This window comes from Gadus macrocephalus, chromosome 4 (genome assembly GCF_031168955.1).
Source record: "Gadus macrocephalus chromosome 4, ASM3116895v1".
Lineage (NCBI taxonomy): Eukaryota > Metazoa > Chordata > Actinopteri > Gadiformes > Gadidae > Gadus > Gadus macrocephalus.
Window position 1 is genome coordinate 8880574 of NC_082385.1, and position 22978 is coordinate 8903551.

The following is a 22978-nucleotide window of genomic DNA, read 5'->3' on the forward strand; positions in this document are numbered from 1 at the left end:
AACCTAATCAGCATCCTTAGCAGCTGAAAATCTGTTATGACATTGGGCTTAACGTTTCAATCAAGTTTTCGCTCCCTCTCTCATAAGCCTGCCCTTGGCTCACATCTGGCTACCATGTTTTGGCACTTTGGTATGAGCTGATGAAATCCTGGAGGATGAACTGACATTCCTCGGCCTTATGCTAATTAGACGGCTTTACTTGAATACATAAGCATGTAATAATGCCATCTAGGTTGAAAAGGGAATCCCACTATCCATTTTGTATTCCGAAATAAGGAACTCATTTGTCGGTTTCCCCATCTGGAACCGAAAGGATTCCGTTGCAGTAAAAGTTGAACAAGACGCAACGTGCGTTTTATGGGTGATCTTGTTGATGCCAACGCATACCCCTTTTTATATACTTTTCAATCATGCGCGACTGAAAAAAAGATTCCTGCCTCACTTTGGCGGTGTAAGCCCGTAAGCTGCAACATGTTTTCTGAGCTGTGATACGGACAGCGCTGGAGAGAGAGAGGCAGTCGGCGGCCGTCAAAGAGTTACGCCATCATCAAATTAGCTTACAGCGGTTGAAGTCCATCAGCGCCATCTCCGTGAAAAAGATGTGTTCTGTCATTTTTGACAGGTCATGTGTGTGCGTCCCTGTGTGTATGTGTGTGTGTGCGTGTGTGTGCTATAATGGCCAGACTCTTGGTCACACAGGCGTTAAGAGTCTTCCACGTATACTGGCTAGTGCTCGACTGAGTCATCGGTCAAGGGGGCTATAGGGGCCTTCGCCTCACCTAGAGCCTTTTTACACTCTGTCGAGTTCATCTGTTATGGATGCGAAGATATGACTGTTGAATAACACATGGCCAGAGAACTAATGTGGCGCGTGTGCGTGTGGGTGTGTATGTGTATGCGTGTCTGTCTGTGTATGACTGGATAATTCATCAAGTATTTAGTCCTTTTAACAATCAATCCTATTAAGCACCTGCAAAATCATGAGACCAGATGTTTGTTGACGCATGCTTTGGACTACGGGGGTGAAACAGTAAAAATAACTGTTAACAATGCTCCTTTGCTTGGGGCTGTAGGCTCGCAGTATCTCAGCACAGCTGTGGTTGGTTGCAAGTCCTTCTGTAGGCTACTTTTGACCTGACTTTTGACTTTGACTTTGACTGGAGACCAGAACATATCAGAGAAGCAAAGAGAGTAGAGGGAGGATGTCGTAGCTTGTCTGTCATTTCTGCATGCGAGGGCATGATAGTTGTGATTTTGTAATAACCCTGATGAGTACAAGAACATACGTCGGAGCTAACACCCTGAATCACATGGGAACAGACAGGGACATGCTCCGGGTATGACAGTAATGTGACATGACTGCTATTTAAATATTCCCTGAAGCCCTTCTCCAGAAAATCCTTACTATAATATTATTTTATTCTTTGAACATTGAATCGACTGGAGGATACAAATCAGGGTTTGTATCCAGGGTTTATACAGGGTTCTTAAATCCATAGATGATATTATCATGTTTAATTTATCATATCTAATATTATTTTGAACGCTGTATTCTGTTTGCCAACTCCCAAAACCTATACATTTTCATTTGTCATTTGTTTCTTTAATTTTCTCCTCTTTTCACCTCTTGGCCCAACACTTCCTACTGTTTGTTTTGTTAGAGACATGATACTTTAACACAGGATTACACAAACCAATTTTAGCTTCATGTTTGCAGTTGGGGATTGGGTAAGGTTCACTCAGTTCCCTCCACAATATATTGTAAATATGTTGACCATATGCAGTACTATTTACTGTATATTACTGTAGTATGTTCAACTGGTTAATACAGTTGAACATGCTACATAGGATTTGTTACATCTGTTCATTCTATTTCATTTTTTTCCAATTTATTTCACAAGTGCATCCTCTTTTATGCATGCATTTTCTCTAAGGCATACACTCAAGTATACGTATGTATCAAGATGAACTCCAGAGCATTCGTACAGGTCCTTGGCTGACGAAGATGCCAGACATTGGTATTTAACATGGGCCTGTGGCTGTGGACTTCTCTCAGCACTGTTATACAACCAAGAGCCTTCAACAAGGTACCAGGCCACGAGGACACGTAGTAGGACAAACTATACTTCACGCGCATGCTATGTTTTTTAATGGAATACCCCTGTGGGACACCATGCTGGATAAAATGGTCATAAATTAAGCTGAGATCCACAGAAGAAGACATTTTACATGGGGTGACTGTCTGAAGATTTGCTAAAATACTAGGTGTTCTTTGACGATTTTGATACTTCTGCGAACTGCAAAAGTACATGATTGCCAACGGCCTAACCTAACACCAAATGTCCTTATTGTATTCTATCAGAGCTATCTACTTTACCACACACAGGGATGCATCCATAAAGCATAGCACATATAGCTTTCTTAAAAGTACAGTAGAGCCGTGCAGTAAACAACATCCATTATTCACCAAACATCTGCTGTGTTAATGATCAATATGATTGATTTGAGTTCATTTTTCCCAGCAGCCAACTGTTGTTGCTGTGTTTGTACTATAAAGCGAGCCTTCACCCAGGCTGTAGTTATGGATACAGCTCTGGGTCCTGCCAGAGTCGCGGTTAAAAAACTCCCTGTGGCATTGGGAGGAAACCAATAAGACCGATAGCTTATGGCCCGCCGCGTTGGCCAAACAATGAATTCCAATGTGGAAAACCTATTGGACGCGAATACCGATGCTTCTCTTTTTTTTTTTTCATACCACATCTCTTGTGTTAAGATCTCCCCGGGGGATTTTACACAGACAGTAAAACCAAACTGTAGTGAACACCAGCTCGTGGCGCCCGTCCATGAATCCTTCCCCACCATTTACACATTATTTTCATATTGAACCAAATGCAACCCCTCTCTCCCCCCCCCCCCACCCCCCAGTCTCTCCCTGCCCTCCCCAGACCGCGGCCGTGTCATGTGGGTTTACCGGCTGCATGTCGGCTGGGCTAACCGCCGCACCTCCGTATTAAATGGATGCGTTTCGTCTTCAAGAGAAAACCTATAAAAAGGGGAAGAGATCGGGTTAAAGGGCCCGTAGTTTAATCACCTTTGCGGTGGATTAATAGTTCGAAGCCACTTCAAAATAGATCTGTGACATCACAAGTGGGCGTGTTCCTATCATTTCCGAATACACTTAATTGGATCCCGTAAAATTCCAGAAGACATTTTCACTGGCTGAAATTTAGAGGGAAACGTTTTCAATTAGATGATCCTAGTTCCATTCAGATCACCTCACCCACCTCTGCTCACTCAGCATCCTTTTGTTTCTTTGATGCCCCTGGAACCCCTGAGGCTTGGTGACTTGCCTTTCATTTCAAAGCTGGGTCTGACCGGAATACATGCTTGATTCAGTTAGATGTATCTATCCTTATTTTCTACTCATTAAGTCCTCACTTTAACATACATGAACATCCTGTTCATGCATTGTTTTTTTTGTTGCACACACACACACACGCACACACAATACATGACATGGATTTATGATGATGACATGATTTATATATATATATATATATATATATATATATATATATATATATAGGAGGCCGTGGGAAAGGGTTGTAGTTTGGGTTTGAGAGCAGATTTGAGCTATCCATGTCTCATGTGTTTTTCATGTCTTGTTGTGTGAGATGTTTTTGTTTGTGTGTCTTTTTCAAGGACCCCCTCAAATACAAGATAGTTCATCTCAACGGGTTAAACCTTCAATGCATTACATTTGTTTAGCTATTACAGTCGGTCCAATACCTTTTCATCAAATCTTTACAGTTTTGTTGTGATCCACTGATCTATGTTGGCCAAACATCAAGTCAAATCCCCTTAGAGACAGGGTACCTGGTTGTTAACTTGTGAGAAGGACGGAGAACAACACTGAAAAAGCTATAGCTTGTGTATATTTGAAACACAAATGGCCATGTTTGCAAAATTCCAGTTCTCTATGTTCAAAGAAGGCATGTGGGTTTTATTTCAAATAAAAAGTCATTTTTGAGTACGCAGCAGATCCCAGGGTATACTGGTGTCTGTCTCCAAAAGACAGCTGCTTCCAATTGATAGTGGCATGGCAGAGATATAAAGAAATCCATAGTTCTAATAAACCTGTAGGTTCTGATTCATGTCCTCATGTCCGTACATTTCTGTTCTTAGAGAGGGTCACGTTTTGGATCCAACCATTTCCAAGAGAGGAGAGGAGAGATACATAAAACTGAGCCACATATGCGAAGGACAATATCAACATGGCAACTTGAAAATGAGATGTCAACCCTTTATTTCACAAATCAAATGCAACATGTAAAACGCATGGTACCTTTCTAGTCAAACTGTATATTTCTTTAGCGATTGTAATGCAAGCGAAAAGTGCTGTAAATGTAGACTAATAAAACGTAGTTTTATTAGTCTACATTTATAATAATAACTAGTTTTAGTTAGTTATTATTCTAATCATAACCCGTGATCTTTCTTTAAAATTGTAGCGTTGTGCAGTACCCACCTCATTTAAGGATGCAGGAGTCTTCCAGAGTCTTTTATGCATAATAATTATACTTAGAATAAGAAGGTAGATCGCCCTAAACTCCCACCAAGTACAAACACATGTCACAGCTTAATTGACCCCAGAGGTGTGAGCTAACTAGCGAACATGCAGTCGTCACAGTAAGGCGTCAGTGCTGCTTCAGGCCGTGGCTGATGTTTTGGTGAGAGCGAAGTCACAATAAAACAACTCCATGACAACCAACCATGTGCATATCCCGAAACCCGACGTGTGATGTTTGCCTTAAAGGAACATCGCCTCTTCCAACCTTGTTCTCTTCCCATGTACCTCTTCCCCCCCCCCCCCCCCCCCCCCTGTTAATACCTAGCCCTCGGTCTCGGGTCTAGACTGTCGGAACAGCTAATGGAAGGTGGCGCAGGTAAACACAACGTATAAAAACACACAGTCGGCGTTAACACACCTGCTGCTGCGGTGTGTGTCTTTCAGGGACATTTCCTCTGCTGGCAGCGGGGGGCTGCAGGATGTAGCGGGCTGCACAGTCACTGTGGAATGCTGTGTCAACAGAGAGGGTCCCCGCAGGGCACGGGGGTTCAGGGCGCTGCCCACTTTACCAACCACCTCTGCGGCTTTTGAAGACACGCCGGGCTACCGTAACGGCATGACCAGATTTTTTCGTTTTTGACGTAGCGCATTTCATGAGTTTTCACAGCTGCTTTTCGAAAAAAACGATTTGGATCGTCTGCTCCATTTGCCTCTGCCCTTTTTTAAACAAAATGTCATGGGTAGTGAAACCAGAGGGGGATCGGGGTGTACCGCGACCGTACAAAGAATGAGGCCTTTTTGTTGAGTTATTGTAGCCCCGAGCGAGGAGACGGCTTGGGTACAACGAGTACGCGGTTTGCGAATGTCAGTAGCGCTCTGGAGAACGACGGCCTTTCAGCGTTTCAGGCCTCTCAGCCAAAGTCACTCACACTGACGTTTCTCAGGGATCCCAAGCGCTAGTAGTAACGTCCTGCGGCGTGAAGTCCCTGAAAAGGCAACAAACAGACCGATCCTATTGTTTACCGATGACTCATCGCTTTTTGTGACAGTAGCCAAAGAGGAAGACACATGTCGGGTGTCATTATGGGATTAAAGATGATTACTTTGAGATGGCTAACGGTAGGGCTGGGGAATGACTGTCAGCGGATATGTAAACGTTACTGCGTGATGACATGTTATGACTTGTGTGGAGGAGATGTGATATTTGTTTAATTCACCCAAAAGTGTTTTGGGTGAATTCTTTTTGCATTCGTGTACTCCCTCCTTCCTGTTTGGAACCGGCGGTAAGCACTTCCCTGGTGTGTTTTTTTTGCGAACGAAACCCGGATCAGCTCTGTGTTGATTTGAAATGTGTTGACACATGATTTCTAACATGTATAGTTTAGGGGTCAACCTACGATAAATTGCAAACTTTGAAATGACGAAGGAGGAAAGCTCTCTTCCCATACAAGGGCGAATGATTTGGACTGCAGCTGCAGTCCTTCTGAACTTAAAGCCTTTAAGAAAAAAGGCCAATTGGTCCGGAAATAGCCGTGCTTTCTTTTGACAGCGGGAACTCGTTTTTTGCTCTTGATTGTGTGCTCTCCGCTCTGATTTGAGCCACGGCTGCACAGTTTGTAGCAAAGAACGCAGACGCTTTAAAGCAATTTACTGCTGACCCTAATCTGTGGAGGGCCCAGCCTCACCATCCGCTACTCTTGTAATTGGGACCAATTTGGCCATGAGTACTTGGCCTTCATTTCCTCCGCAAAGCCCTTCACAATCAATCTTTTTTACTTCTGTGTTTTCTTCTTCTATCCAGAAATAGACTTGTGATAAATAGTACACTCCTACTGCACTCCACACATGATGAAGAACAGAGGCATTTCCCTTCAACGCATTTTAACATGTTATGAACAACATGCATGTGTGAACACTCTAAACCGGCTGCATGTGCTCATCACCTCGAGTTCACTTAGCGACAGACCCCTACAATCCATCGGACGTCCTGCATGTGCAGAAATCCTCAAAGGCCCCCTTCACCCGATGTGGTTCTGAAAGACCTCATGGAATGCTCTGAGCACGGGCCGTGTGTTTGTCAATGGTTATCTTCCCTTGTGGTGATTGTGCTCGGTCTGCTTGCCGCCTTTGCTGAGTGCAGTAGTTAGTTGGGGAGGGATGGGGAGAGGGACTGGGGTGAGGTTGGTGAGAGTTGCAGGGTTTGTGGTACTAATGCCTCCCTACCACAACACACTGTGTCTGCTCTGGGTCACAACAACAAGCCTCTCACGATTTGACGATATTTATAGACTGCAGGGAATGCCGTGAATTCTTCTTCTCACATCTATTTGTTTTCTAACCCCCCCGAGGAGGAACACTGTTAGTTGCCTGTGACACCAGAGAGAGAGAGAGAGAGAGAGAGAGAGAGAGAGAGAGAGAGAGAGAGAGAGAGAGAGAGAGAGAGAGAGAGAGAGAGAGGAGAGAGAGAGAGAGAGAGAGAGAGAGAGAGAGAGAGAGAGAGAGAGAGAGAGAGAGAGAGAGAGAGAGAGAGAGAGAGAGAGAGAGTTATTGCGACACCGCCCATGCAAGTCCAAAGTTCTTACTATCTCTGGCGGAAGGTCAATGCTTATTGTTTGCTCTGCCTGCCTTGTTAAGATAAGAGCGTGAGTGTGTCTGACTAAATATAGGCCACTGCGGTATGGTGCATTGTCTTCCATTTGTCCCTACAAGGAATGGACTTTAGAGGTCTTAATCTGTTGTCTCTCTCCTTCTCTCTCTCTATCTCTGTCTCTCTTTCCATCTCTCTCTCTGTGTCTCTGTCTGTCTCCCTCTGCTGCAATAACAGACATACATGGTAAAGTGCAGGACAGAGGTGTGTGAGGAGATTGCTGGAGCACTTTCATTCAGCCATATGAGAAGATGATGTCGATGTCAGCGAGTGTCCTCGGAGCCGAGGCCACCTCTAGCAGATGTCAAAGCTCAGGGAGAATGGCTGGCTGGCTGGGGGAAACACTTGGTGATAGAAGGGATATATGAGAGTTTGTCGTTTGCCTCGTGTTTGCAGTATGTGGCTGTGTGTGCTCTAGCACACACAGCCACATGTCTAGCAGAAGTGCGCGTGGAGTGTGTGGAGTGCAGTAGGAGTGTACACACATATTAACCTCCGCTGTGTTTTGACTTCCTCCCTTTGAATTCTGATCTCACTGATAAGGGCAAAAAATGGAAAGCAACTTGTCTCATGACACGCACAGACACAGATTCACACACACACACACACACACACACACACACACACACACACACACACACACACACACACACACACACACACAGACACACAGGCGCACGCACACACACACACACACACACACACACACACACACACACACACACACACACACACACACACACACACACACACACACACACACACACACACACACACACACACACACACACTCACACACACACATTCCCCTCTGCGTTGTCTCTGTTTTTGCACTTCTCAAAAGTAACGCAATACTCAACTTTGCCTCCGGACACTCTGTTCCTTCAGCTCTTCATAAAAGTGTTGGATTTATTGTGGTGTTGTCGCTTTTTTCCTACCCATACCACAGTTACCTAACTTCCTCTTATGAATGGGCTTTCAGGAAGTGGACAAAGGGGGACGATCTTGTGCGTCTGTGAACCCCCCCCCCCCCCCCCCCCCTAGTCTTTATATCCTCCACCCACACCACCAGCCTCACTCCCACCTTCACCCCCACTCCCTGATTCAACCGTGTGAATAGCAGTGTACCGGGCATTAATACAAAGCCTGGGTCTCTGAATGAGTCATGTGCCCTCGGTGGCTGACGGGAACGGCACAAAAGACAGACACACACACTAAAACAAAGTGTTACTAATGGGTATTGCACGTTGATGTTGAATATGAGGTGACGCAGACCCACTGTTATTTGGTTACACTAAATTCCTAAGAACTGTTGGTTCGTGGTGATGTCATTATCTGTTTTCTCCCCTAAGCCTTGTAGTACAGCTTTTGGCACAAAGGAGTGCACATTTCAGCTCATACGCAACCCACCCATTATGTAAAATCATATTGATTTTAATGCAGTGAAGCTCTAAGGGCACGAATGTACAGGGATGTATTTCTTCACGTCTGTCCTGACACAGGCTTTGGTTTTGGGCTTTAAATTAAAAAAGAATCAGTCAAAAATCGATGACAAAACATCACATTGATGTGGCAGTTGAAAAATCACTTTATTTTCTTCATTATATTTAGGTGTTTATTCAATACTTTTATCGAAAAATCCACAATCCTCTCTTAAAATACGATTTACTACTTAATATATCCAGTCCATGACGATTCAGACATGTGTTGATCTAAAATATTTCCTTATTTCACATTGTTCTATATATATATATGTATATAACAAACCTAACAGGAGAAGCTGTTTGGTCATGGTCATTAGGTAATGTGTTTGTTTTGGCGGTGAGTAGTGAGTGGGTGTGTGTTCATTGAATTACGTGTTGTGTGATCAAGTTGTGTAATCACAAACTCCACCCAGTGAGGAGACATTCCCTCCTCAAGTCAACTCTCGCTGTTGGCATATCCTTTGAGCCGAAACTCATTGCGTCAAGTCATTGCCATTTAATTGTTCCTTTTGTGTTTGAAAATATAAGTAATCGAGTGTCATAAAGTAATAGATATCTTTTTCGAAAACACACCCGACAAACGACGTTTTCTCTTAACTAATTAATTCTCTCTGTATTGCCGAAGGGTTTGGAGTTATAACGATTGTTCGAAATGTGATATTTCAAGTGTGTTTCACAACTATTTCGTCATTCGAGTTGCAACACTGAAACTATTTCCGATCTGCTCTACCTTTGAGCAACTTTTGTGTACTATATAAAATGTATCATGTACAGTTCAAAACTGTGGCTTGCTTTCCCCTCGGTTGCCAGACGTGAAACCTTTGGCATCAAGTGACCCATATGGCTGAATAAACACGAATAAACATGCGATTAAGCCCAGATTGAATCATAATACCAAATTCCAACTTAATTCATCCATGCTACTATTTGCTACTAAACATGCACGATGGAAATCTGTGGTTGCGTGTTCAGTCACCTTAAGCTACCTTAAGGAGGAGTGAACCAGACCATGGTGTAAACATCATGAGGCCTCAACCCTGTGTGTGTGTGTGTGTGTGTGTGTGTGTGTGTGTGTGTGTGTGTGTGTGTGTGTGTGTGTGTGTGTGTGTGTGTGTGTGTGTGTGTGTGTGTGTGTGTGTGTGTGTGTGTGTGTTGTGTATTTCCAGCTGACGGATGGCGGCAAGGCTGCCAGGGCCAACCTCAGTGTCGGAGACCTGGTCACGTCCATCGATGGCATCGCCACGGACGGCATGAACCACCTGGAGGCCCAGAACAAGATCAAATCCTGCTCAGGAAACCTGTCCCTCACCATGCAGAGGTAACCCGACCACTGACTGGCACCACGTTGGAACAACTGTGGGCCCTCCGGGGCTGGAATGTTTATTTTGGCGGTTTACTGTTTGCTCATTCAGCAGACACTTTTATCCAGCTCAAGAGTGAATTCAGATGCAGGTCATTAAGGAGCGAGTAGGGGTTAGCGTGTTGTTGACGGACACTGGAAACGAGCCCGGTAGCACTTTGATGGGAGTTGGAACGCCTTACTACGTTACATTATTCTCCCGCATAAACTCCATTCAAAACGTCATACTGTTAACTACACATCTCCGACGTCCCATGACAACGGGGATAATTGTACCAGTAGCCTTGGATGAAAGTATCTGTTGAATCCCATCATTCATGCTCAATGTTGAATGTACTGAAGCCAAGAATCCATAAGCAGAATTCCTTCGGTTTCCTCTCAGAGTGTACATGTGCTACGGAGAAGCAGTGTGTTATTAAGAACGGCAGTATAGAGTGTATAGTCGACCGCTGAGGTTTTGTATTTTTCTTACGATTGCTCCAAAAAGTTTGGCTTTTTGCGCTGAGTGGCCCCTCTTACGCAATGCTGGGCGAGAGGTCATTTCCTGGTTGGAAAGACATGGATTGAAGAGCCAACTGGAGTGGTTTATGACTGTGGTACGAGACAATGACAGGTTTCCGTTGTGGAGGGAACTTCTTTATGGGAAAGGTTTGTCAATGGTGGTTTGGACCATCCACCGCAATATAGAGCCTACACAATAAATATTAAACATATACAAATGACTCTATAATGCATTCAGATTTTACATTTATTTTACCGAAGAAAGCAGACCCTTTTATCCAAAGCGACTCCCAATAAGCACATTGATTTAATCAATAGAAAAGTGATCCGTCAACATACGGCTTTTGACTGTGTGCAGCCAATCCAACTTGAATCCAGTGATTGAATTATCTGCACAGATGCAGGGAGCTTGAGGAACATTACTTCCCACAAAATCAAAACGATCTTCGCAAATGTAATTCATAACAGTTATTCCTTGTTAAAACTGAGAACTGCCTCCTCCGTACGCAGTAAAACGCTGTCTTTACATTCCCTTGCATAACTTGATGCACCCCTCACTGCTTTACTGATGGGGAAATAAGGCCTGAAATAGCCCCTTTCTCACATCTGTGTGCTATATAGCGTAATGAATGCACTGTTAGATGCATCAGTCATGATAGACATAATGCACATTAGCTGTACAGCTAATTGCAAAATAGTTTCCCATGCTAGAAGCGATCCGTTCTATATTGGCACAGCGAACGCTGATATTCAATTCTGAAAACGCAGTGGGGCGAATCGAACCGGCACAACCAAAGACTGAAGCGAGGAAAGATAAGCTTACTCAAGCAGTTTCAAATGAGCTAACATGGGCATGCAAATACAGCAGTCATTCCCTACAAACACTGTTGGGCTTTTATTGTAAATTTAAAATATCTGTCAACGAATGTTACTGCTTCTGTTGGCTAGATCGTCTCAATATTTTTTCACGTCCATGTCAGCAACAGGTCTGAGATGTCTTGTCATGAAATGTAGTGAATGCATCTCCTCTATTTATATCCCAATGTCCTGATATGGCTTTAAGTATAACCGTATAATTACATTATAATTATCTAATAAAGCTTCATGTGTTTACGTGAATTGCCACTTTAGATGAAATTCAATACGTCAGAAGTATAAAACCGACTTCATCACATTAATTGTTCTAATAATATTATAACGAGAATAACGAGCTGAATAAAAAGAGCATCAGCCAAGCTTCTCTCATCCTACCCACTCGCAGAAGTGTGATTTATGAGCTGGATGATTACTGATACTCCGTCTTTGAGGCCTCATAACATTCCAAGGGGGCCTTGAGAATGAATAATGTTCTCTTAACTCTGCGACTGTGATGTCACACAGTCGTGGTTCACATTCTCCCCGCCAGAAACTCAGATCAGCTCCCCAGATATGGAGCGGAATTAAAAAAGTGGGTGGGGGGGAGGCAGCAGCAATGTTCCTCAGACATTGTACAACCTTGTTTTGTTTGGTTTTAAAGCCTTTGACCTCTGGCCCTGGTGTACCACGATCCATGATATAACGATATTATTGAGTTACAGTGAAATAACAGTCAAATTATCTAGTCATTGTCGTTATAGTTGAGTAGGGTGGAGACGTTTGTGCATTCTATGTTGAACTTGTATAATTCAGTCAACTCCATCTGATAAGGTGTGTTTTTGTAAAGTTATATGAACCATTCGCTGAGTGAGTGATGATTCCAATGTTGTGTTTGTGTGTACTGGTGGACTTAACAAAACCAATTGTTTTGTTAAGTGGAACAGGCTGACTGGTTTTGTTTAAGATGTTGTCCTTATTGAAGGGTTTTGGTTGAGGGTTTCGTAATCCTGGGGTCGCCTGCTATGCATATGCAGTCACAGCATATTGCTGACTTAAAGGCTACAGACATTTGATCAGGAATGCTTGATTTACAAAAGTAATCCAAAAGGTATGAAAGTTCCCCAGTATACAAACCGGTTTGTAGGCAAAAGATTCCTCCTGCTAACTAGCAGACATTGATGGTACCGGCAGATGTTGATAGGATTAAAACAGTGCCTGGGGATCGGGGAGGCAGACGCTCACACATCTATGCCAAAAGTCGGGGCCGTGGGAAACTTCAGACGTACAAATGGGCCAAGAAACGTTAAGGTTCGCTGGGTTCAGGGGTGGCTTGAGCTCCTGCCCTTGACGTGGAATCATTAGCTAAAATCCATGCACAAGTTGTCTGCAGTGTTTCAGTGTATACTCCAGCATGACCATCGAATCACCGGTCACTATGCCCTAGTATAACATCCCGGCCGTCGCAGCTCGGCCAGACTTTGCTGTTCAGTGTCAGACGGCTCCATAATTAGCAAGCCTAGCAATTTGTTTAAAATGATGATTTAAAAAAAAAATAATAATCGCAGTCGTCAATAATTTCACGGCACGCTCTGCAACCACCGGCAGAATAACTGAATTGTTTTTTTCTTTGTGGATCTTTTTTCTTGGGAAAGAACAGAAATAAAAGCGCTCCCCTGAAAAGCGCCCGGAGAGGTTTTTTCCAGATGATTGCGGCCCGTTGCCTCAGGAAGGAATGATAATGGGTGTTTATTTATTGTCATTGAAATATGCGACTTGGCGTAATCGAACACGCCTCCGGAGCAAACGGCGGTTGAGGACACCTGGTTCCAAAACCTCAAAGATAAAACAGACAGAGACGGTGAACGCTCTGACACACTATGAGAAGAACAGCAGTGGGAGTGTGTGTGTGTGGTTGTGTGTGTGTGTGTGTGTGTGTGTGTGTGTGTGTGTGTGTGTGTGTGTGTGTGTGTGTGTGTGTTGTGTGTTGTGTGGGTGTGGGTGCCGGGGAATGTGTCTGCGTTTTAATGATATGCTGACCTTTGACCTGTCTACTGTGTGTGGCTGCGTCGGCGCCCGCGTGTGTATGTGGGTGTGTGTATGTGTGACCCTCGCCCTGTCCAGTCGCACCGCTCTCATAAAGGGCTAGAGTAAACAGTGCCGAGGGGAAAGTGTGAACGACGAGCACTGGTTCATGCGGAGATGTTAAAAGTTCAAACTTCTCCTTTCATTCTGTCAGTCTGCCTTCATTCACACATTACCCACCACACAAATTAAGTTAAGTGAAGCCAGTGTTTCAGCTCAAATTCGAACCCCATGACATTTAAAAAAAAATGCATTTTGGGCTGAGAAAGAGGAAAAAGGGACGAGGTGTTGGCATCTTAGCCCTTCTAATGATGTTGTGCATGAAACGGTGTTATACTACAAGTGTGGAGGGTTAACCCTTCCTCGGACACAGCCTTAGACATCAACCACTCTCCGGATTCTGTCAGTTGTGGGCTCTTCAAACACGTAAACTTTGACAATTTTGAAAACGCGAGCGGAACGTAGACGACGATTCGAAAAGGACGAAGCCGGGCCGGCAGACGGTTTCAGATTGAGCTACGATTTATTCCGATGAGGAGAGACCACGGTCTGTTTCCATACGGTCGCCTGCTGCTCACCGCCATACACAAACAAGGCCGGCTGAGTGATTGACATGAAGGCCACCTGCGGCCCATACCTGTCCAGAAGCAGCCCCAGACACAGGCCTGCCTGCATGTGGTGTGCACGGGCTAACGTTACAGGCTGGCCGTGGTGGAACAGTAGGCCAGATGCCATGCAGCGAGAGAATCCTGTGGCGCTGTCCTGCTCGTGTTCGTCCCGGCATCAGCTATGATCTCAAACATATAGATATGCTTGTTTTTTAACCAGCACCATCTAAAGAGACTTTGAGTTGGGTTGTGTAATGGGCCAGCGATGTTTGAATGTTCTAGCTTAAAGAAATACAATTGAAATATATATACGGTGTCAATGCTATAAGTTACCATTCCCACATGCTAGGAATTATGTTATTGCGTATTTGTCTGATTTATGAGTCGTCTGTAAAGTTACTGCTGTAGTACATGTAGTCGTAAAATATGTGAGTTTGTGCGATCACGTTGGAATGTCATGTGACAGATCTATACCGCTGTGTATGCAAAAATGAGTAAGTGGCCTGAAATAGACCTACTGTAAATCCTATCTACAAGAACGCATACCTAGTGCCTCAGGCTGTAAACGGCATCACGGGACCGAGGTAGCCAAGATAAATAACAACAGGCTCTGGGACATGTTAACTCGACTTGCTTCTATAAATAGCCCTGTCATCTCCTCCATAATGACCACCGTTTTCTCTTATTTAAGTCTCACTGCCACATGCTTTCACGTCAGAGTCTTTTTTTCTCTCTCCTATCCTTGGTTCTCTGTGTCTCTGTGGGAGCGTGCAGTATTCTCCAGGTGCTGAATCTGTCAACATGTTTAAATGGTCATCAAGGTGGCGTGTGCGCGTAGGTTTAAGCGGATTAGCAGGAAGGGAAATATCAAGGAAACGGCATCGCATTCCTCTGACAGGAGCCATTAGTTCTAGTGCAGGACGTTGGAAGCAGGCCGGGCTATAAAGTGCTTTTCCAAACGCTTTCTTGCGCCGCGTCTTTGTTCTGTGTTGTTCAGGCAAATCAGGCGGCAGTATCCCCACCCTTCACAATGAGCAAGGCACTTGAGGGGATTAAATACAGTTCAAGAAAAAGTCGACACAGACACAAACACATTCATCCAACAAGCTTCCTTTGACAGAGTCCTTGGGTTTCAGCAAGTGGTTAGAGGGCTTCAGTCATCTGATAAGGTTTGTTTTTGCTAAGTTATAACATAACCCTAACCCTAATCAGTCACTGAGTGAGTGATGATTCAAATGTTGCGTGTGTGTGTGTGTGTGTGTGTGTATGTGTGTATTTCTGACAGCGTCCATTTCAGTGTGTTTGTGTTTGTGTGTATGCATGCATGTCTGTATGGATGTGTGTCCGTGTGTCTATGCATGCGTTTGTGTGTGTGTGTCTATCCATGTATGTGTGTGTGTGTCTGCATGTGTGTCTATGCATGTGTGTGTGTGTATGCACGTGTGCGTGTGTGTGTGCACGTGTGTGTGTGCGTGCGTGCGTGCGTGCGTGCGTGCGTGCGTGTGCGTGTGTGTCTACGTGTGTTAATGCGATGAGGGAGCTGAGCCGTCGGCCGGCGGTCCGGACCCCGGCCCCCTCAGATAGCATGTGCCAGAGTGTTTCTCTTGGCTCCCACAGACGAGAGGGGGACAGGATGGGAGTGAGTCGCCCAGCCCACGGGCCCGTCTTCCTGGGGTCTAGGGCCTCACTCTGCGGAGACGTTTCACACATCCTTCGCTGTGTGTGTGTGTGTGTGTGTGTGTGTGTGTGTGTGTTTGTGTGTGTCTGCGTCTGCGTCTGCGTGTGCGTGTGTAGTTCAAAACGTCTTCCCCGGTCTGTTTCCTCGACGGTTGAGTACCAGACATGGCTTTTATTGTGCCACACAAGAACACGCACGCACGCACTCACTCTCACACACACACACACGCACACACACACACGCACACGCACACGCACGCATGCATACACACACACACATAGACATAGACATACAGACATACACACACACACACACACACACACACACACACACACACACACACACACACACACACACACACACACACACACACACACACACACACACACACACACAGGCGTTGATCCCAGGGCTGAAGGATTTGAGCGCTACCCCGTTGACTTGTGAGGACATGCTTGTTAGAGTGGAAGGGGGAAATGGCGGGGCGCTCTAATCTGCTTTAATGACGCGCGGAGAACCCTCCCTTGATTACATCACAAGACGACCCAGATGTGTGTTTTCGGTGCCAAATAAATCAACCCTGTGTGTGTGTGTGTGTGTGTGCGTGTAGCTGTGTAAGTGTGTGTATGTGTGCGTTGCGTTTTGACAGAAAGGACGATAATTGGCTGGGGAACTATGTGAAGTGTCTGAAAGCTACACACGCATTACAAAAACAGCACCATATTTAGATTTTGTATTTGTCGCCTGTTGGCTACACATTTAGAAGTTGCCATAACCCCATCACAAACCTTCTACGTTTCTAAGCACCGCTCCGAAATATTCTCGCGAGTGAATCATTGCTTCTTTTTTTTTTTTAGACACGAGCCACAGTTGGGCCCTCTGAAGTCCTGGCACGGGTTTAAAACGTGATGGATCGGAATGAGGGATGAAATATGGAACTACAAACTCTGTGTTGCATCCAGCTTGTGCCGCATCCAGAGAGGCCGTGATTTGTAGTGCTCGCAAGCCGTAGTTACACTCCACTTAGTGTCAGAGCGCTGGCACGGCCTTCGTGAGCCGGCTGTAGTGTGCCACGCAAGGCCTCGACGTTCACGGTGACAGCGTGCGGTGAGGAAATGTACGTCAACACATTAAGAAGGATCGAATAAACAACCCTGTTTCCCTCTCTGTCTCTCTCTCTCTCTGGCTCGCTGTCTTTCCCTATCTTTTATCCTGATCTAAATCCCCTCTTCCTTTGAGGGAGATGTCTGTCTGCCGCTCTCTCTCTCTCTCTCTCTCTCTCTCTCTCTCTCTCTCTCTCTCTCTCTCTCTCTCTCTCTCTCTCTCTCACACTCTCTGTGTCTCCCTCTTTCATTTAAGTCTCTTAATCTCTTTTTCTATTTCCCTCCTTTTCCACTTGACGTCCCTTTCTTAACCTCTCGCTGACGCGTACACACGCACTTGCGCACACATGCACTGAAACGCACACACCCCTACACACGTTAACACACACCGGGGCCGTGTGCAACAGCAGGGTGGCAGCAGGGCAGTCCGGACAGGAGGGAGCGAGGGAGGAAGAGAGAGAGAGAGAGAGGGAGAGACGGGCAGATGTTCACAGGACCACCCTGACTAGTGTTTGTTCAGTTAGCACGTTGGGAACAGACGGGCAGATGGAGAGACGGAGAGACAGAGGGAGAGAGGGAGACACCACCCTCGGGGGACGGGCGGGGATCATTCATTATGGAAAAGCGCAGTTTGATGTTTTTCAATTTTCATGTAGCATAATATTTCCACATCACAGCTCCGTTCCAAAAACGTAACGTGTCGCAATGTGAAATCTGTAAGAGATGCAAGCGTGGGCACAGATGACGTCAGCAATTCTGGCTCAAAATCGAAAACGGGGTATGGCCCGATGCTATTAGTCATTTCTAAACTTGCCCCGACAACAAGGGAAAGTGTGTCCATTAGCATCACGCTCTTCCTAATATTGCAGAGAGAGAGGGAGAGCGAGAGGGAGAGAGAGAGAGACAGGGAGAGGACTGTATGAGCATGGCCTCTGTCCCAGGAGCGACCTCGCTGAGTGTTGTCTTTAGGAGGGATAAAACTCTCCTTTGTGTGGACAAGTTCCAGGGCCGGACCGGACCCAGTTGTTCGTTTAGGGCCTGTGTCTCCAGGCGGAAGCGCTGGTGCTGTTTGAATGGCGCAGTATTAAAGCTAAGCTGCCGGCCTTATGTGCTATATAGGGAGAACAACGGTTCATTTTCTGTACAAGACATGGATCTGTGAATAGGAAGAGGGGAAGAAAGAGGAACAGCAGTGTATCTAAGTCAAAACATTTTCCAAAAAAGAAGGTTCACATTAAAAGTGATTCTGCATTTTTCGATATCGTATTTCCATGAACAAAAGTTTTTGTTTTAAAATCACTCTTGTGTTTCCCCCCAACAGAACAACACAAACTCATTATTTGTGCCAAAAGAGGAATGCTAGGATGGAAAATGCATTTTCTCCAGGAACATTGGATAAATGTTCCACAACATCTCTGAAATATAAATGGACATCATGGGCTTTTGGGCTGGCCACCGTCCAGAAGTGCATACAAGGAGTTTAACATTCAGATAACATTATACGACTATTATGGGATCGAACCGTTGCAAGCAGCTGCATCAATCATTGTCAGGACATTGCATAACTTTTTTTCATAATGTGAAAAATGCCGACACGCCTACACACGCACTCCAGAAGTGGAGACCTTTTTTTAATAGATAGTTAGATGTCCACTGTGGCTACCATCATTAATCTTTAAAACCTGTGTCAAAATATAGAACGATATAGACGTAGAAAAACACATCGGCATCTTTAACGTTAACATTCGATCCAAGAACAATTTAAGAGTTATTAAAGCCCCTAAAACAATTATTTATCTATATAATTGCGAATAAATGTGTGTTTTTGAAATGCCACGATAAAATAGCTAACAAGAAAGTGAGTGTTTTATTGAGTGTGGCGTACGCAGTCTAGTTTGCGTGGAACTCATCCGTCATGATGTTTGACAGTCAGAGCGGGAGCATTGTTTTTTCAAGGCCTTGGATTCAAGTTCAACTCTTCAGGGGCCAACTTCAAGTAGCGCAATAAGAACTCTTGTCAGTTTTCTCTTTTTTTTTTACAATACCTCACAAGTCTTTTTGGCAGAGACCTCCCCCATGATTTTTTTAACTGTTACAACCAGTGATTGCCAGCACTGATCCTATAATTTATTCAAGAGGTAGGACTTTACAGACGCTTTCAGAACCGACGTAACACTATAGACAGTGTTGTAGTGTTGAAAGCGAGAGTTTCGGTTGAAAGGCAGCGTGACACGGGTTATTGGGACAGCGTTGAAGGATAGCTTAAGTGGTAGGAACGTATGCTGAGTGTCTGGTTGACAGTTTCAACTCCTCGAATGCTATTTTCGCTGGAAGGTAGGATTTATAAATGGGAAAAAGGCACCAGTGGCAAACCTGGAAAAAACGAAACAACCTCAATGACCCGAAGAGGATACAGCATGCCAAGAGTTAACGTTTAACGTTGCAAACATGATGAATTGGTTGAAGCATTTGCTTAGAAACACAGTGTTCTCTGGTAATCATAGTACTTTGAGGGATGAAGCGGGACCAAGATAAAGGGGTGGTTATCAATTGAGTTTGTCCAAGTGGCGGAAATTATATATAAGTGTCACAGCTCCGTCCCAGCTACGGAGAAGGACTTTGGGTGGCAGTTAAACAACTTCTTGCAAAGAAAGCTGGTTCTCTTTGTGAAATATAATTCATACAAGGATTATAATCAAGATTTAATGCAATTTTTTGCCACATATTTTCCTCGAGCTTCACGAGGAACGGCTTTTAACGCAAACAAAGTTGCTATTGTATTCCCAAAACACAAACTAGGTTTCCATAGGACTTTTTTTTTGTAATATAAACAATCCCTGGCAAGTCAGAAGATGTAACAAGCCCTGGCAGGCCAGGAGATGGCATTTCCTATCTCACTATCTGGTTTCATATCCAAGATGATCACGGTCCCTTTCTTTTTGCGTCCAACATCAACATTACAACAGCTTCTGCGGATCGGTGGATAAACACCGGCTTTTTGGGAAATTCATCCCTCTGAACTGCCCAGAGAGAGAGAGGTTGGTCCCAGAGGGGACGGTTGAGTGAGATGATAATCCAGGCTCAGGGAGAGCTGACGCAGGAACACAAGTAGGGTAATGGAGGGAGCATAATGATCCTTGTTTCACCGTCACCTCCACTGCGGAAGAGAGAGAGAGGGGGAGAGGGAGGGAGGGAGGGAGGGAGAGAGAGAGAGAGGGAGGGAGAGAGAGAGAGAGAGAGGGGGAGAGGGGGAGGGAGGGAGAGAGGGAGAGAGAGAGAGAGAGAGAGAGAGAGAGAGAGAGAGAGAGAGAGAGAGAGATGAGGATACACCATGTGTACTACTTCTAGAGACTCTATTGGAGGCCGAGCTCCTTAGAGCAGGCTGGTTGGCTGCCTAGGTTCCTTTGTATTGCCGTCTCTTCTCTTCTTTTCGGGATCTCCCTGAAGATAATCCAGGACGTGAAATGCTAGCTTTAAAAAGCATAGGGAATTGTTCAAAGCATGCCGGTTTTTCCTTTAAAGGCTGCACGGTTGAAAATACCTCTTCCATATTGTCCCTGTAGGACAATGGGCTCGTTGTTAAGCGGAGCCAAATCCCAATATGTGAAATATTTTGGAAACATGTCGGGTGGTAACTTAACTACATTTCTGTTTTGGTTCACAGGCCCTCGAGTGCTCCCAGTGTGCCGAAGGTAGGAACCCCTCTCTGTTTGGTATTCCCATTTCAAATAACGACCAGGAATACCGCTTGAAACGACATTGTTTTGAAATCGTATATATTGTACTTCATCGGAGCAATATGTCCCCGTGCCCTTCTGAGAGGATGTCAGCTCACAGTTTGACTTTCCACGTGTGTGTCATGTTTCACCCCCATCGCCACCCGTCCTATAGGCTCATACCACAGCATGGTGTGAAAACAAAAAACCCCCCGCTGAGTGTGTGAGCGCTTGATCCCGGCTAACCCCACCCATGACGCGTTCACACGGCTTGCGTGTTGTTTTTCACCCCACTGCATGTCGGCGTTGTTGTGTCCGCCTATTGTTTTCCCTTCCCAGGGCGAGACTCAGGAAATCATTAAGCCCGTTCCCATCCCCCCCCCGGCCTCCTCCGGCCCCATCACCCGGCCGTCCCCCCAGCCCGCCAACGCCGCCTACAACAAGACGGCCCGCCCCTTTGGCAGCGGCGCGGCCCCCCCGGTGGTGGCCTCCATCCCCTCCGCCTCCTCCGCCTTCACGCCGGCGGGACCCTCGCTGTCGCCACAGCCCCCGTTCCCCCTCAGGTCCTCCGGCCTGGCCCCTCCCCCCACCGCCACGGCCGCCCGGCCCGGCTCCGGAGGCTCCTCCCCCTCCGCGTTCGCCCGACCCCCCTCCGCTCGGTCGCCCAACGCCTCGTTCCCGCCGCGCGTGCCGCCGGCCCCGGCCCCCGCCCCGGCCCCCCACCCCGACGTGCCGCAGCCGTCCGTCTACAACACGCCCATCAACCTGTACTCCAACGTCAACGCCACCGAGGTGGTGATGGGGCAGAGGCGCGGCCTGCCGGAGCAGCAGTCCAACGGGTAAGTGCTCCTCCTGCTGTGGCATAACAACCCCCCCCCCCCCCCCCCCCGAATCCACCCCCACCCCCATCCCCCCCGCCCCTCGCCTCGCCTCCCTACCATCCCCTCGTTCGTCCATGCTCTCAGAAACCAACAAAACCCCGGCAGATCTCCTGTCACTTGAAGAACGAACCCAGGACACATCCCATAAACCATCGCATTACACGCTGATGAATTACAGGGTAGAAGAGACGTCCCCTTTTTTCTTTCTTTTTTTCGCCCGCCGTGCTACGGCCGAGCTGCAAGTAACAACAGCGGGGGCGAGCGGCTAGCTGTTGCTACCGCGCACCATGTGGGACCAGTACAGTTTGTAGAAGGCCATGCCAAACCAGGGGTATTCTGCGTGTCTGCCTGTAAGGCACCAGTGTCCTGTCACCTGCTTCTAATTAACCGCTGGGAGCTGGAAGGCTTTTGGTGGAAACAGGAACAAGGCTAAATTTAGAGCGGCCGGCTGGGACATTTGGTTTGGTTTGCTACGGTTTGACTTCTGGTTTTGGTCGCTTGGTCGATTCTTTGGCTGGCACGCTAGAACAAATGCACCTTTGCAGCGTTGATTAAGCTGTGGTAAATAATGAATTCCTAGAATTCCAAATAATTCTGCAATTCATGATTAGGTCAAGTAGGTAAAGTACCATTGCAGCAGTACCAAGTAATACATAGTTTTAAGGAGTTAGGCATATATAGACCTCACCTTGAATTAACTCCCAGAAAATACTTAACTAATGCTTTGTGACAACCTGAACTCATCATTACTTGCAGCATTATACCATTTAGGAAACATCATGAAAGACTTTTGTAAACCGTCAATAAACCATTTTCTCAATATCTTATTAATAATAATAATAATAATAATAATGTATATTCATTTAGGAACATTGCTTTATCAACGCTGAACTCAGTAGAGAGTCAATTCCCTAAGTGCTACCCACTTTAGAAATCACCTCAAGGAAAAATCGCAGCAAAGAAGGAGAGCCTTCATTGTAATTTAACAAATGTCTGACAAATCACCTCACAAAGACCCGCCGCACTCGTCTCCATATTTGTCGAGTGCTCGGATACGTTGTCAACAACTAAAGAAGGCATTCCATGATTACAAAGGGAAATAATCCTTTATGTCCCACGGGGTTGATGAGACGGAGAGAGAGGGGAACGCGAGGTACACGGCTGCTCTCCCCCCGTCTGTAAACACTTACCGCTATCACGGCCACCATCAACGGGTTCAGATGAGTTCGCTGGAAAGCGGGCGTGGTGAAGGGCGCTGACGACCACGATGATGATGATGAAGGGGGTGGTGTCGTTAAAGAGAGCCCGGGGGGTGGAGAGGTGCAGTGTCATGAAGAATCGCCTGGTGTTCATTGTGAGTTGCACCCCTGTGGGGGGCCGCCAACACGCAGTGCTACCAAAGGGAGGTCGAGGCACGTTTTGCTGCACGATTTTGTGTGTTTGAGTGCGTTTTTTTTGTGTTGGAGGCACTTCTGGTTCATATCAGCGCATGC

At 45.9% G+C, this 22978-nt stretch overlaps 1 protein-coding gene and 1 long non-coding RNA gene across 2 annotated transcripts in view; both read left to right on the top strand.

Annotated features, from left to right (window-relative positions):
• LOC132455915 (uncharacterized) overlaps positions 1-7925 on the top strand; it is a 10388-nt gene extending 2463 nt beyond the window's left edge. The window contains exon 2 of the long non-coding RNA XR_009525345.1: positions 1-7925. This exon is cut by the window's left edge and continues 1303 nt beyond it. This is a non-coding gene — a long non-coding RNA (uncharacterized LOC132455915).
• The window catches only part of pdlim5b (PDZ and LIM domain 5b), a 42159-nt gene that overhangs the window by 7126 nt on the left and 12055 nt on the right, over positions 1-22978 (top strand). Inside the window, exons 3-5 of the mRNA XM_060049992.1 lie at positions 9868-10019; positions 20553-20580; positions 20944-21443. Coding sequence (XP_059905975.1) covers positions 9868-10019; positions 20553-20580; positions 20944-21443 — 680 coding nt within the window. The remainder of the gene's footprint in view (positions 1-9867; positions 10020-20552; positions 20581-20943; positions 21444-22978) is intronic.